At 37.6% G+C, this 17,345-nt stretch overlaps 1 protein-coding gene across 4 annotated transcripts in view; it reads left to right on the forward strand.

Moving 5' to 3' along the window:
- LOC124556717 (spectrin alpha chain) overlaps nt 1-14,898 on the forward strand; it is a 123,074-nt gene extending 108,176 nt beyond the window's left edge. For 2 of the 4 annotated variants that reach the window (XM_047130705.1, XM_047130707.1), the window contains 11 exons: nt 144-348; nt 2,910-3,114; nt 4,551-4,671; nt 4,769-4,988; nt 5,106-5,255; nt 6,959-7,071; nt 8,758-8,781; nt 10,437-10,491; nt 12,840-13,218; nt 13,372-13,538; nt 14,047-14,898. In XM_047130705.1, coding sequence (XP_046986661.1) covers nt 144-348; nt 2,910-3,114; nt 4,551-4,671; nt 4,769-4,988; nt 5,106-5,255; nt 6,959-7,071; nt 8,758-8,781; nt 10,437-10,491; nt 12,840-13,218; nt 13,372-13,538; nt 14,047-14,175 — 1,768 coding nt within the window. In that variant the 3' untranslated portion in view covers nt 14,176-14,898. The remainder of the gene's footprint in view (nt 1-143; nt 349-2,909; nt 3,115-4,550; nt 4,672-4,768; nt 4,989-5,105; nt 5,256-6,958; nt 7,072-8,757; nt 8,782-10,436; nt 10,492-12,839; nt 13,219-13,371; nt 13,539-14,046) is intronic. The other 2 variants (XM_047130706.1, XM_047130708.1) reach the window with 1 other exon arrangement.
- Nucleotides 14,899-17,345: the final 2,447 nt, after the last annotated feature.

Below are 17,345 nucleotides of genomic sequence, written 5' to 3' on the forward strand. Positions count from 1 at the left end.
ACAAACCACAAGCAGTCCCCATACTCATTACCAGTGCAGCTTAGTTTGATTTGGAAATTTAATGTCAACTGAATAAATTGGAAAAAAATATTTCTGACATAAAATTTATACTTATTTAATAAACTGAAAATTAAATATTCCAGTGAGAAGCAACAGCTCTTGGGAGTAGAAGATTATGGTGATACAATGGCTGCAGTTCAAGGCCTTCTAAAGAAACATGATGCTTTTGAAACAGACTTTGCTGCACATGGAGATCGTTGTGCAGATATCTGTGCTGCTGGTCAAAAGTTAATCGCAGACAACAATCATCACATGGAAAGCATTGCCCAGCGTTGTCAACAGCTACAGGTATATACTGTACAGCACATTTGCATTAGGAAAGTGTAATATAAATTGTTATCAACTGAAAGTGCTACATCTGTACTGTGGAGGCCACTTTTTGGTGCATGGTGGAGGATACTTAAACCCAGTAATAGTGACTTTCTGTTGGATTCTATTCATCTGTTCAGTTGAATGATCGTCTTAGTCGGTTCCTTCTCTTACCTTATTCTCATTGCCCCTTGCACAGAATTAACAAAAGATTCCATAGAATTGTCTTCCTTGAATCCCAGTCCTCTACATTTGTTCGACAGTATTTCACAAGAACATTGCCGTCTTTCTTCCATATTACCATTCAAGTTTCATGAGCATCTAAGTTACTCTTTTGTGCAGGCTGTACTGACCTGTTAAAACTTCACAGGATGTGTCTGAATTTATTTGGTATTTTATATCATGCCTACATGATAACTCTAATCATACATGAACATATTCAGCAATAGATCACATTTCTTGTATATGGTTTCTTCTATATATGCATTGTAACTACAAATTGTTCCATTCTTCTCACCTATTAACGATATCATGTTTGCCCATTTTAAAATACTCAGATACAATTGAGTCTTGTGTTTTGTTGTGGACATTATATCTTGCATTTACAGACAGCTGCCCTTCATTACAGTAAGTGGTGAGACTACATACTCTGTATGGAAAAGAAGATCAAAGGCAGCTGGCAGTGTTGTTGCCACCTTTCAAGTGTGGGGGTCAAACTACTGCTGTCTGTATTGCCTGAAAGCCAGAATCACATAGAGCTATGGCAACAATTGAGGCATTGCCATCATAACATAAATAAAATCTTTTATATGATTGGTTGTGATATGTGTGTGAAGCAGCTGTATAAAACCTACATCAACTATGAGGGATCTCCTGTTGCTGTTTGGATTATAGTTGTTTTGCTTTTCACTCTTGTAGAAATGATTTCCTCTAGAGTTTCCATCATGGAAGACTATTTAGTTTCATCACCAGCCTCGAGATGACTGGGTGTTTGTGTTGTCTTCATCATTTCACCATCATTCATAAATATGGCGAGATGGGCTGAGCAGAGGTTGGGAATTTGTACGGGAGCTGATAACCATGCAGTTGAGTGCCCCACAAACCAAACATTAACATCATATTTAGTTTCATTAATACAAAAAAATTTTCAAGTCAGTCCTATATTTGTGAGCAAAAGCAGTGGGAGCACATTTCAGTAAACAGTTGACAGTTTGATACAGCAGTCAACACATTTTTGGGATTGAATGAAAACAGAATCTATCTGTTGAGCTGCACATACAATTTGCAAGACACTTTGTGTGAAAAAAAGAGTTGTTGTTTTCGTAAGGACAGTTTTTCCTGAACCCATGTTGATTCAGTGTCATCTGTTTCCTTGAGGAATGTCGTACTGTTTCAGTTCGGGATATGCTTTAAGGACCGACAGAACATTTGTACATTGAGGTGGCTATACAAATGCATGGCAATATGAATTAGCAAAATAGTCATGATCTTTTGTTTGAGGCTCCTTCACAATTGTCAAATTTAACTTGCAAGGTGCTTTTTCAATTATATTAATTTTGTTTGCATCTTGTATTATGCAATCCCAGAAACTGTTTGCCTGTGTAGTAACGTAGATGCCATCAAATGTGGTTTTATGTACATGTTCACAATCACGTTTGCCAAGACTGATCTCTTGGCACGTTTGCCAAGACTGATCTCTTGGTGTACTGTAGGTGTAAACTCCTTTCTTGTTCCACCTGACATTGTTTGTTTGCCCAGTGCCATAGTAGCCATCCTAAAAGGCTGCATATGTACATAGGATGTTTAGACCATTGAACTGTCCTTCAGTCCTCAAGAGTTCTCATTTTTGCTGGGGGGGGGGGGGGGGGCTAGAAGAATGCTTTTCTGTTGTCTCTATTCAGAAACAAGTTACCCTAGTGCATTGAGTAAAAGCTATCCCAGATGCTGAAAATCTGTCCCAAGAACTGAGTCACCTACAATAATTACAAGACTATTAATGATACTTACCATTACTGAAAGCAATAGAAAACTGAGGCCAAATTTGTTTTCTTATCGGAAAAGGGATGATCTATAAAAGGTGTGAGCCAACTCTTGTGTACTTCAACATTTTGACTAACGTCACAGATCCTTTATTGGAGCAGTTCTTCTTTTATTTTTTAGATGAGTTACTATAGTGATACAGCCTGTCACCATCTCTCCTCACACAGAATTTGTCATTCTAACCTGTAAGATAGCCACCCAGTATTATCATCATCCAGTTTATGTTATTTCCTTTAAGAAAAGTTTGCATTACAATTACCATTGGGTGACATTTATCTATAAAATACTGCCGCAATTCCAAGTTTGTGAACTTCAGCACATTAGTGCTAAGCTGCGTCATTGATCAAATGACTGACTGTAGAAGAAGATGTAAAAAGTTAGACGTATTTCTGTGTTCTAATTACAATTTGTTTTTATGCTTCATTAATTTTAGTTTAAATACTTTAAATAAAGCTGTTTCTGCATTTGTAAGATAAGTGTTACAATAATGTCTTCTGCAGGTGAAATTAGATCACTTGGCCTCACTTGCTGCTCGTCGCAAGTTAAAGTTAATGGAAAATTCAGCATATTTACAATTCATGTGGAAAGCAGATGTTGTTGAATCATGGATTGCTGATAAGGAAACTCACGTTCGATCAGAAGAATTTGGTCGTGATCTTTCCACTGTGCAGACACTTCTGACAAAACAAGAGACATTTGATGCAGGTAAATAAAATTCTCATTAGTATTGTACCACTAAATGTGTGTGTTGTATTTCCTCATTTTAAGTGTCAGAGCAACAGCCATTCATAAGCCTCCTGAACTTGTCAGTTTCTGTGAAGGGTGTCACATTGTTAATTTCCTTTTCTGTTTAGAGTGTAGAAAATACTTCTCTAAATGTTTGTTACATTGTCATATTTTTCTCTTTATAAACTCAGTTCTCAAACAACTTCCACCAAAAAATTGATTCTTAAATGTTAAATACAAGGTCTGTTCAAAAAATTTTGGAACTTTGTCCACAAAATTTTTCTGCGCTTATCTTTTACTTATAGTGCATGGTCTCCTTTGAAATACTCTCCGCCACAGTTGATCCACCACTCCCAGTGCCATTTCCACTTCAGGAAGCAGTCTTGGTACGCCTCTTGCTGGATTGTGTAAAATGCCACCTGCAAATTTTCTTTTATCTCATATATCATTGAAAATCTTGGTCCTTACAATAGGGTTTTCAACTTTCAAAATAAGAAAAAGGTTGCATGGGCCCATGTCTGGAGAGTATGGAGGATGAGGTAGCACAGTGACTTCGTTTTTTGCGCAGTAGTCATGCACCAACAGGGATGAATGTGCAGGTGCATTAGTGCGATGCGAGAGCCACGAATTTCTTGCCACATTTCAGGCCATTTCCTTCTCACATTTTCCCACATGTCCCAATAGCATCATCAATTAACATTTGTTCTCACTTGCGTGGTCTGAAAACTCTTCACAGATTGCAAGGCAAAGGTCTTCCTGGACTTGACTCATGAGCTGTGGGACGAACTTGGCAGCAACACGATGCATTCCGAGATGCTATGTGAGGATTTCATGACAATCCAATTGTAGTGCTACAGTCTTCTGCAATCTCTTGGACAGTCTGTCTTCAATTAACATGCACAGTTTCGTTGACATTCCTGACATGAGCATCTGGCCATTTTCAAATTGTGTGAACCATTTCTAACATGGAGTTTGGCATAAGCCCTCATCACCATAGGCTTCCTGCATCATTTTGTGTGTGTCTGTAAAGGTTTACTTGACTTTCATGCAAAATTTAATGCAGATGGATAGTTCATGTAAATCCACAATCTTGAAATCTGCAAACTGTGTGACACAATGTCCTACTCAATACAGCAGTGAACAATAACTCACAGATATACAACAATTAAACTAGTGGCGATTACACGTTAAACACATACATGTGCAGGGATGCCAGCCGCATTTCGCTCCAACGCACCATTGACGCAAAATTATGAATGTTCCAGAATTTTTTTGAACAGACCTTGTACGATTGCTCAAACTAAATGTAAATTTGTGTCTCTAGATGTTGTCCACTTGAGACTATAAATACTAAGTTTGGGCGATATCTTATATACAGTCACAATGAGACATTTTCATCATGTTTCTGTCAATAGGTCTCCATGCATTTGAACATGAAGGTATCCAGAACATCACAAGTCTGAAAGAACAATTAGTTTCAGCTTCACACGATCAGACACCTGCGATTCTCAAGAGACATGCTGATGTAATAGCCAGGTCTGTGAATGTTAATAATATACCTTTTCATATGAAATAGATCATTAATGCATGCAGAAAAGCTAATAATACCAAAAAAAATTGTGGATTTTTGTAGATGGCAGAAGTTGCTGGCAGATTCAGATGCTCGTAAGCAGAAATTACTTCGAATGCAAGAACAGTTCAGACAGATTGAAGAACTGTATCTCACATTTGCAAAGAAGGCTTCAGCATTTAATTCTTGGTTTGAAAATGCAGAGGAAGATTTAACTGACCCAGTTCGCTGCAATTCTATTGAAGAAATCAGGGCATTGAGAGAGGCGCATCAACAATTTCAGGTAATAAAACTGTTGTAAAATGTTGCTAAGATCTTTCATGTATAATCAAAGTTTTCAGCTCAATCTAGTTTTGTTGTCAGTGTACTGTAGTTATCATTGACTTTCTGTCTCTTTCAGGCCTCCCTTTCATCAGCACAAGCTGATTTTGATGCCCTTGCGAAGTTGGATCAGCAGATAAAGAATTTTAATGTTGGGCCAAATCCATACACTTGGTTTACGATGGAAGCACTAGAAGATACATGGAGAAATCTACAGAAGATTATTAAGGTATTTTTGTACAAAATAAGACCTGCTTTGGTTATCTTCAGATCTACTGATTTTAGTGTTCACTTCCTAAATTTTGAAGTGTGCCAGATTCTTCTGAAATCCACTGATAAGTGACAATCTGTATCTGGTTAGTGAAAGATCTTTCCTGTTGGTAGTCAGAGGGTTTTGAGGCTCATTTCACAAGTACTGACACACACAACGCATTTATTTATAGTGTTATATAAGGGGCATATGAAACCTGGTCACTAGTGTAAGGTAATAGTAATAATTTTATTAACTCAAAAATGTAGTTTATACACAGTAAACATAGTCAAAAATAGTCGCCAAAACTGTTGGTACATTTATCCCATTGCGATACTAGCTGGTCGATTCCAACCTTGAAAAAGCTAGTAGGCTGTTGTCGGATACAGGCCTGGTCCCAGTAAAACACTTTGTCATCCATTGCAAATTGATGTCTGGGAACAGCTTGTTTTAGAGTTCCAAACACATGAAAGCCACATGGTGAAAGGTCTGGACTGTACAGTGGATGTTCCAGCATTTCCCACCGAAATTGCTGCAATGTCATCTTCACCGCATTGGCTGTGTGTGGACGGGCATTAATGCGCAGGATGATAATGCTATTGGACAACATGCCTTAGCGTTTCGACTTGATGGCTCATCTAAGGTTCTGTAAAGTGGCTTGATAATGCTAGGTATTGATGGTGGTTCCCCGTTCCAGGAACTCTACAAGCAGCGGGCCTTTGTGGTCAAAAAAGGACATCATGTCCTTACCAGAACTGGTGTGTACTGCTTTTGATTTCTCTGGACTTGGTGAAGTTGCATGTTTCCACTACTTGCTCTGGCAATTTCTTTCCAATTCAAAATGATGACACCATGTTTCGTCATGTGGGACAGTACCCGACAGAAAGCTGTATTCTTCCTCATGATAACATTGCAGATGATTCAAAGACAGTCATTCGAGTACTGCGCTGTTCGCTTTTCGGTGGTTAGTTGATCAGGAACCCATTGTGCACAGATTTTTCAAAAGTTATGGCATGTGGGGTGCCCATGTTAATACCCAGTAACCAATGGATCTCATCCCTGGTGATTCTGTGGTTGTCCAAGACTAAAGCATTCACTTCCGCAACCATTTCTGGTGTGATGACACGATGAGCCTGTCCAGGACGAGCATAGTCTTCCAGGAATCATTTGCTCCATTCCACGCCACTTGAACGACTCAGACTGTACTCAACGCACACAACCTTCATCTGTTGATACATTTCACGGCCTCCAACTCCCTCCGCCGCCAAAAATTGAATCACTCCTTGTTAGTGGACGATAATTTGTGTGACCACCTTCTCTTCGGCATGAAACCACACTGGTGATATGCAACATCAAACGGTGTACATACGTCAGTGCCTCTGCCAGCAGTTGGTGCTACCATACCTGCAGTTACGTGGTCCCACCTTATGTGTAAGACAAAGATGCACTGACCAGGTTTCATTTGAATGAACCTCATATAAATAGCAAGTAGATACAGGTATCGTGTCCATTCTGTTCGGTATTTTTCTGTTTGGTGGAGAATTAATTGCCTACACTAAGCTAAATGATCTGTGAACACACACACACACACACACACACACACACACACACACACACACACACACGGAGTGTAACTATTTACCACTGCTGTGTGGACTGATGCTTTTTTATTTTTAATGCAGGAACGAGATATTGAGCTCTCTAAAGAAGCACAGAGACAAGAGGAAAATGACAAATTGAGGAAGGAGTTCGCAAAACATGCCAATGCATTCCACCAATGGCTTACAGAGACCAGGTATTGTTTCCTAAACATTTTCAGTTCTGTTCATTTAATATACTATTTAAGAGTGCATTGAAAATAGTACTGTTTGTAAAAATTTGTCAATATTAAACCTATATGCTGTTGTGCATCAAGTGTTCACTGAGCATGAAAAACGGAATCATTCTGATAGTAAGTCATTCTGCACAGAATTACACCTTACAAATTTTCTGAATTATTGAGAAAACTATAATGTATGTCAGGTTCCTTCGTGGGCGACCCTCCGTAATACGAGGGTTGCCCAGGAAGTAATGCACCACATTTTTTTTTTCTTCAACAATTCTTTATTGAATATAATGAGAATTGCACACACGAGAGAATGGTGCTTTACCTACACATCTAATTTTTCCATGTAATCTCTGTCCTGTTCTGTGGCCTTCCTCCAGCCCGAAACAGAGGTGCGTATGTCCTATCAGTACCAATCCCTGTCCTGGTGGCGGAGCCAGTGATTCACTGTGTGACTACCTCCTCATTGTCCTCAAAATGTCTTCCACAAATTGCTTCCTTTAATGGCCCAAACAAGTGGAAGTCTGAGGGGGCTAGGTCAGGTGTGGTAGTCGTGGATGGTCTCCCCGACAACTATAAATCGTGGAGCTCTGCCAAACCACCTTCTGATGATACCACCCCCCATTCCCAGTGCCTAACTGTGCTTCTGTCAACAGCAGATGCTCCATAGACCGCACAAGAATATGTGAATATTCCCCACAGTTTTTTTCTCTGCAGTGAGAAATTCTATGATGGCACGTTGTAATGTACATCACCTACAGACACCAATTTGAAACTGTTCTGCAGCTACACTATCTGCTGGAAGTGACAGAAACTTGGTGTGCTTGCTCAGGAGACTTATACATACATATATACATAGATAACATTTCGCATTTGTAGCACAGTTTTCGGCTGAGAAAAAGGATGCAGTGCATTACTTTTTGGGCATACCTCGTGCCTAACAAGATCTGAAATTCAGGATGTAGGGCTTATTTTTCATCTGTTAATAAAATAATTGTTATAATTTTAAATCATTAATGTGCTCTTTTTCTCTGTTGCAAGATGATAAGTAGTTCGACTGATAAAAGTATGTTAGTTTACTGCATTATTTCTTGGTGGATAAAGGATTATTTCAGTCTTCTTTTCATAGTCCAGTCTTCAGTTACACGTGTACTGTTTGTCTGGGCTGATAAATATGTGGCCTATTGAAGAGGTTTTGGAGTTGCTGTTTAATATGAGTATCTGGTACATTGGGAGTGCAGTGAAGAGACTGAAATCCAAACTAACTATAGGGCACTTGGACATACATTGTGTGCACTCAAACATAAGCGTACAATCCCTTTGCAGTATTCAAGAATCAAATATTACTGTTCCATTGTAGACTTGTCACCACTTTAAGGAATTTTTTTAAGGTAACATTAAGTGATAGTGTAAAAAAAAAAAAATAAATAAATAAATAAATAAATAAAAAGAAAACACATTAATAAAGGTAACATTCCATAACAGCAAATAAAAGTTGCAAATCAAGTAACTGTATTGATTATGGTAATCTGAAAATACTTCTCTGTGTGTTTAATCTTATATTCTTTTGACTTTCTATGAAAATTGTTTCTAATAATTGATATATTTACAAATGAAATGACGTTTCCTGCCTTTTGATCGACAATGGATGAGCAGATACAGACTCCTTGGATGGGACGGGTGAATATGTTTGTCTCAAAGATAGTGAATGGTTGTACTACTAAAACATCAATTAACCCAGTGTCAGAACTAAATCTAATGTGTGTCCTCTCCTTCCATATTTGGAAATGAGAATAAAACATGTACCTCTAGGATCAACATTAAGTTAAGATTTCACTAGGTGTTTGCAAATACCAACTGATATACCACTACTTGGTGAAGATATGAATACATACATTTTTGTAAGTTCACTTTTGTGATGTAATGTGTGAAATTTCAGAACATCCATTTTTTTTATCATCAACTACTTCATTCAGCTGCTTTCTGTAAAAAGTAATCAGATTGCAATAGTATGAATGATATTGGCTAGATATTGGCTAGCTTTGCCATAATAGAGGTGCTGAGAAACAGTTGGAACACAACTGTTAAAAGCAAGCAGTTTGGTATATCACTGGTATGATCATTTGTGTTAGTGTGTGATTCAAATCTATTAATTCCTTAACGTTAGCCTTATCTGGTGAATTTAAATTTCTTGTGCCTGTTAATGTTGCAACAGTCTTGAGTATGAAGGTTGTAGACCATAAATCCTGCTTCTCTATGATACATGCCAAAACAATTTTCTAATGCTGTGTTTGTATTTATTGCATGCTTGATGGTGCGAAAAACCATTTGTCATGTAGAAATGAGTTAGCAAATGTGTTTGCTTTTTTAAAGCAGCATATCGACTCCAGGCATTAACCTTTTTGTCTCTTTGTTGTGTGAAGTACTATAAAGTTAATTTTATGGAATAGTTGGAGAATATGTTTGGTTTGTTATTAGACTTAGCAATATTTGCAGCATGTTGTATTACCTAAGGCAGTGTCAGCAGTTCTGTCAGAAATAACAGTTTGATACCTACATTATAAAACCTTGTGATTATTAAACTGGATACCTGACCACATGGGTGAAACAGGACATAGTCTTTCATAAATGGTACCTGGCACAGAAAACTGTCATGTGCATATACAGTGGCAGAGAAACCAAAAAAATTAGCAATGTCCTGCTTTACTTACATGTTAATTTCTCACAAAGGATGTCAATGCCTTTAAAATTATCAAGTGGTAAATGCCTCAGCACACATTTTTTTTTGTCAGAGATGAAAAGAAACGAGCTACATGCTGTTAATTTCATAGAACATCTCTTTCATTCTTGTTTTAAGATTCCTTTGCATAATATCTTCTCTCATATCTGAAACCATGTCCTTGGATATGTATGCCCATTCAGATTGCTTACCACCTTACATTAAATGGTGATGATTTTTGTTGGGTAACCGAAATTTTTTTCCTGTTGGAATACAACATTTTTGAATTGTTGCTGTTTAATGTGCTTTGGTTCTTGCACTAGCACTTTAAATTAGTATGTAAAGTTCTCTGATCCTGAAGGCTATTTGATAAAAGATTCACATTATTAATGTACTGTACATTGTTGTTTGAAATCCTCAAATAACAAATTTCCACAATTCATTCATGTACTGAAAATGAATCACTTTGCAAGGATTCTTAGGTTACTTTTATATTGGAATGGTATGTATGGTATGTTTCCCAATGACAGGTAACTGTAGAACAACTAATTTATTCAATTAAAGTTATTTGTTAATGTTTTGTGTTCTTTTATTGATGAGCTGCTTCGATTTCCAGAGCATCTATGATGGAAGGTTCTGGATCTCTAGAACAGCAGCTGGAGGCAACAAAGGTAAGAAACATGAGAATGAAACTATTGAATATTACGTGAATTTGAAGTGGTTTTTTTTCTGAGTGGAAGAAAGTAAAAATACTTTGAATTGCATGTGCTAGAATTATGTAATGATAATACAAAGGGCATTAGGAGAGTTTTGCATTGTGAGGTTCATAGTAGAGAAGTCATAATCTGCTTCTGTCTGTGTGTAGATATGTCTGTACATGCACTGTAACAAAGAGCTCCAGTTTTTTCCATCAGTTTTTCTGAAGATCTGTTGTTATGAAGATTTGTCATTGCTTAGTCTGGTACCTTTTTCTTTCATTATAATATTGTAGATGTTGATAAAAAGCTTAAACACACTTATTAAAGTATACACCGTAACTGAAATGCTTCATTGCATCAAAAATTTCAGAGGTGCTGCTCATTTTGTTTTAAAGTAAGAATCTTGTACTTGGTACTTCAGAGGTAGGAGTTAATGCTATGCAGTAATTTTATAGCAGATGTACACTGAAGAGCCAAAAAACTGGTACACCTGCCTAATATCATGTAGGGCCCCCGTGAGCACACAGAAGTGCTGCAGCATGATGTGACATGGACTCAACTACTGTCTGAAGTAGTGCTGGAGGAAATTGACACCATGAATCCTGCAGGGCTCTCCATAAATCCATGAGAGTACGAGGAGGTGGAGATCTCTTCCGAGTAGCATGTTGCAAGGCATCCCAGATATGCTCAATAATGCTCATGTCTGGAGAGTTTGGTGGCCAGTGGAAGTGTCTAAACTCGGAAGTGTGTTCCTGAAGCCACTCTGTAGCATTTGTGGACATGTGGGTGTCACATTGTCCTGCTGGAATTGCCCAAGTCCATCAGAATGCACAATGGACATGAATGGATGCAGGTGATCAGACAGGATGCTCATGTACTTGTCACCTGTCAGAGTCGTATCTAGACATATCAGGGGTCCCATATCACTCCAACTGCACACACCCCACACCATTATAGAGCCTCCGCCAGCTTAAACAGACCCCTGCTGACATGCAGGGTCCATGGATTCAAGAGGTTGTCTCCATCCACTCGATACAATTTGAAACGAGACTCGTCCAACCAGGCAACATGTTTCCAGTCATAAACAGTCCAATGTCAGTGTTGATGGCTCCAGGCGAGGCGTACAGTTTTGTGTCGTGCAGTCAAGGATATACAAGTGGGCCTTCAGCTCCAAAAGCTTATATCGATGATGATTCGTGGAATGGTTCACACACTGACACTTGCTGATGGCTCAGCATTTAAATCTGCAGCAGTTTGCGGAAGGGTTGCCCTTCTGTCACGATGAGTGATTCTCTTCAGTCGTCTTGGTCCCGTTCGTGCAGGATCTTTACCTGGCCGCAGTGATGTCAGAGATTTGATGTTTTACCGGATTATTGATATTCACAGTACACTCGTGAGATGACCATGCAGGAAAATCCCTCATTGATGCTGTGTCCCATCGCTCATGTGCTGACTATAACACCACTTTCAGACTCACTTAAATCTTGATAACCTGTCATTGCAGCAGCAGTAACCGATCTAAAAACTGCGCCAGACACTTTCTATCTTATACAAGTGTTGCTGACCGCAGCGTCATATTCTGCCTGTTTACACATCTCTGTATTCGAATATGCATGCCTATACCAGTTTCTTTGGCACTTCAGTGTATATTTCATGAAATAACCCATGTGCAGTCACGGACTTAAAGTAATGTAGTTTCATACTACCTCTCAGTTTGCTGCAAACTCTAAATAAAACAGTTTGTCAGTCATTTGCTTGCACTGGGTAAACGCAGCCACATTGCAATTTGAATATCAATTAATCAGTAAATCATTATGATTCATAATTATTTCATTTACTTTCCTTTTGCCTACACTGCAGTGCTTTTATTTATTTTTTCAGTTGTATAAAATATGTTTGTGGTGTGACTAAAGGAAATACTTAAAAAATTGAACTGAGAAACATATCTTCATATAAATGCCATTGTTGTTGACTGTAAATGTTTTCTTCATATTTTAAATTCTACAGAAATGAAATTATTCAGAGCAAAGAATGGTTAATTATTTGGGCAGTGTGAATTCATACTCATTTATCACTGAATTGTTTTCTTCTTATTGTTATCTGATCCTCTATGAGCTCAGGTTGTCAACCCTTGCACACTCTGAGAGATGGGGAAAAAAAAGTGCAAAAGACAAAGTAAAGAATGTAATTATGGCTCAAAATGGTTTACCATAAGCACGGTGGTAATTTAAGACAGAAACTGAAATAGTGAGGAAGAAAAACTGTTGACTATGCTGTGTGATTAATATGATTAAGAATGTGTGTATTGTGGTTGATTTCAGCGAAAAGCTGGAGAAGTCAGAGCACGACGATCTGATCTGAAACGAATAGAAGACTTGGGAGCAATTCTTGAAGAACATCTGATCCTGGATAATAGGTATACAGAGCACAGTACTGTTGGTCTTGCACAACAATGGGACCAGCTCGATCAGTTAGGCATGCGTATGCAGCATAATTTGGAACAACAAATTCAAGCACGTAACCAATCTGGAGTTAGTGAAGACGCACTCAAAGAATTTTCAATGATGTTCAAACACTTTGATAAAGATAAGAGTGGTCGCCTGAATCATCAAGAATTCAAATCCTGCCTCCGTGCTTTGGGTTATGATCTTCCAATGGTGGAAGAAGGTCAACCTGATCATGACTTTGATGCCATTCTTGGTAAGTAACTATTTGTGCTCGATGTTTTATGATTTATTTATATTCATAATGACGCAACTGTTGTCATTTAAAAATGTACTATGGTTACATGTGATATTGGTAACTGGGGTACTTTGTTTTTCTGTGAATTAAGAACATTTTTAATTGTTACAGATATTGTAGATCCTAACAGAGATGGTTATGTGTCACTGCAAGAATACATGGCCTTCATGATTAGTAAGGAGACTGAGAATGTACAGAGTTCAGAAGAAATTGAAAATGCATTTAGAGCTATCACAGCTGGAGATCGGCCATACGTCACTAAAGAAGAATTGTATGCTGTAAGTATTCTTGCTGCAATAGAATATAGGTGACTGTTACTTAAATGAAGACATGCAAGTACAGAAAATACTGGAAACACTAAGTAGATTTTTTGGTAATAAATAACTGCAGTGTCAATTTTGTTGTATGCCTCATTGGTGCTGTGCTTTGGCTCTGAAAAGACTTCCTGCAAAACAGGTTTTCATACCAGAGATAGTGTTCAGCAAAGTCTGAGATTCATGCATTCCTCAAGTCTTGACATTCATGCATTCCGTCATTTATCTGAAGAATGAACAGGAATAATGAGTCCTTAGCTAAACAAAATTGTGTTCTACTTTTATCATTATTTTAAAATCCGTTGAATTTAAGCCCCTGAATGTTCAGAGTATACTATTCCTTGGTAGTCCTTTTCTGTACGAAATGATCGTATTATAAAAATTTCTCCAGTTGAAATTATTTTGTTGTCAGATGGTGTTGTGTGCATATTTACATTTTGTTATGTTGTCTTAACAATATTTTCTGTTTCAGAATCTCACAAAAGAAATGGCAGACTACTGTGTTGCTCGAATGAAGCCTTATGTTGATCCCAAAACAGAAAGACCCATTCAAGGAGCCTTGGATTACATTGAATTCACGCGTACATTATTTCAGAACTGAAGCATAAGTATTTAATATAAATTATTTTCAAGGTATTAATTTTGCGAAGTACATACTCATGTTTTCCTTAGTACCTGCTTTTCACCGAAATTGGAAATCTGTTACTGATGTCATGTAATGTTCATCAGATAACAGTTTACTGCATTTGGTTATTGAACATAGAGACTATTTAAATAGCTTGCCTTTTATGTTACTTTTATACAAGTGTGTTAACATATTGGTTATACCTGAAGATAAATGCATTTAAGATGTTTTGCTTACAGTAGCAGTTGCACAATATTCTGCTATATGCTTTAGATAATGGAAAAATTAATGGTAGCTCTATTGTTATCCTGCAGAATTACTGTAAAAAAGAGTATGTAAAGAAAGCCACTGTGAAATTATATTTTATGATAGAGTATTAAGAATCTGTATTACATTAATTTTTTTCCTTCATTATAAGATTGATGTTGGAGCAGACTTCACAAACCACAGAGCCACATTTGTGATTCCCACTTTCAAAATCTCAAAAATGTAAAATTAGAAAATCTAGACTCTGTAAACATTTTTACAGTTTTTCACATTGTTATAATGTTCTATAAATCTAACAGAAACAGAGATCTATTTATTGATTTTATCCAATGGAAATATTTGTTTAGTGTGCCTGCATAAGATTTTATTTTTAGTTTGGCAGCTGTTTGTTGTAAACAATTAAAATCGTTAATAAAAGACAATTTTTAAAAATTGGCAATTTTTTGTGATTGTTTTGTGGTGCTGAGTGAAGTAGGAAACTCATGGAGTAGGAAATACAAGGGAGTAGAGGTGGAGGCAGATATGACAGGAGGGTTCATGTTAGAGGGGACACACATGTGAAGTAGCCATTTAAGTTTACTATATTGTGCTGAACAGCATGAAGTAGTTGTTAAGGTTGCAAGGTAAGCTATTATTTTTAAAGTTGTTATTTACATGTATGCTCAGTGATAAACATGTCCACTATACAGTGAGTGAGTGTCTTAATACAGTGCATTGTTTGTATCCCACACAGAATCATGTTGAATTGTCTACACTTGGGCTGGACTAACTAGTATTTGACATCATGCAAGAAATAACCCAGAAAATCTAACATCTGAAGTTAGAATTACAACTGTACATGGAATATCCTGAAATGGGCTGAAACCTTGGGAGAATGCAAGTGTTATAGCTACTTGAGGAAGTGAAAAATTCTAATCTATCAGCAAGAGGAAAATAATGTGAAAGATACAACAAGATATATCGGATGTTCACATATAGTCATCCTTAGTACCTATAAAAGCAGAAGTAGACATCGGGATCTGTGTTACCTCTCACAAGGAATGAGCAGTTCTTCTGGCCAAGTAAATGTCTCAGGGGATACTTTAGTTTTTCCATCAAACCTGGAAATGCTCAGTGGCAATGGAATGGTCAGGCTTGTCATGTCATAACTTGCTGTAATATTGTTGTTACTAGTAGTTGACACCACCTGAAATATCCAAGCCAAATAGCAGCTGCCAATATATGTTGGAAGGTACCTGCAAAAAAATTCCAAAAAAATGGTGCTTTCTTGCGTGGTGCCTGCGATTAAAACACAGATACCCCTGTATACCACAGTGCGTGACATGCCTGGAAAATTCCAGCTGGCAGCACAGAATTCTCTCAAGAGTCAAGACTGCAAAAATGGAAACTAATATTTGTTTTCTTTGTAGTACGTACTGGTAAACATCAATTTATTTGTTGGATAAATGTTGGGAATCGTACAATTTTGACGACACTTTACACTAAAAAAAATACGATGTACAATCAATCTCGCTGTGAAGGTCATGGAAACCCTATGAATGTTCTGCTGTTTGCTATGGAGATATACAACATATGCTAAATGAAACCATTGATAGAAACTGCATGAAAATTGTCATGTGCAAGGTAATGGTTAAACTTCCAGATGCACTTTCCAATAGTAGAAACATATGGCTAGGATCAACTGAAGCACTCAGTGTTACGGAATGCATATCCATGGCAGTCAAGAAACTATGGAAGAAGAATTGGTAAATGCTATTGCCACATTTAATTAACAATTAATTATCTCCAAAAGAAAAGTCAGAAATTAAAATTACACTGTTAGACGAAGATAAAGTGACAGTTTATTGGATAAACAAGGTCACCGTTACATATGCAAAGAATAAAAATGCTGATTCTAGTGACTCCTGCATATACATTGCAGATCAGCCAAATTTTGAAAGTGAAATGCAGGGTAAAAGAGTGCATTCATTCAAAGGTGAAAAACATACGAAGGTGAAGGTGGAGCACCTAAACACTAATATTGGGTTGGTGCACAAGTCCATACCATTTTCCATAAGTTAAATAAACACATCAGATACATGTAAAAGAGACTTTGGTCAGCAGTAATATATTCTCTTTCACTTTTACAACAGTCTTATAATGCTGGGGTACTTTCAGATTCCGTAACTGTAGAAATCACTTGATGTTGAAGTGAAGAATTAGTAGAGCCAGGTTTGGAGTGCATTTTCATCCAGAAAGGAAGTTCCTCGAAGGTTGTTAGATAGAGTGCAAAAAAGGTAAAAATCTGAGGGTTCAAGATCAGGTGAACAAGGCGGTTGCTGAATGACTTCTCAACGCAACTCCTGTATAGTGTTTGTTGTCAGTGTAACAGAATGTGGGCGGGTGTTGTTATGGAGTAGCATCACTCCACACAGTCTTCCTGATCATCGTTCTTGGATTGCATCTGCGAGACGTCACAGTTGTTGACAGTAAATGTCAGCAGTGATGGTTACTTGTTGGGGAAGCAATTCGTAGTACACCATACCATTGCTGTTCCTCCAGATGTGTAACATTAGTTTTTGTGGATGTGTCCAGATCTTTGTACTGGGAATTGCTGGTTTATTTGGACTCCTTTTCCTTCCCTTTCCTTTCGTTAGCATAAAGAAACCATTTCTCATTACCAGCAGTGATACAGGATAGGAATGGTTTGTGTTGTTAACGAGCCAATTTATGAGGGTTATTCGGAAAGTAAGGAACAATCGGTCGCGAAATGGAAACCACAGTGAAAATCCGATGTTTTGCACAGGTGTTGGGCAGTGCCTCTAGTATGCCCGTCTATCGCGTTACGTAATTCCTTTTTTTAGTACTGAGCACACAGGGAGCACATAAAGATACCTAGA

The sequence above is a fragment of the Schistocerca americana genome, chromosome X (genome assembly GCF_021461395.2).
Source record: "Schistocerca americana isolate TAMUIC-IGC-003095 chromosome X, iqSchAmer2.1, whole genome shotgun sequence".
In the NCBI taxonomy this organism is placed as follows: Eukaryota; Metazoa; Arthropoda; class Insecta; order Orthoptera; family Acrididae; genus Schistocerca; species Schistocerca americana.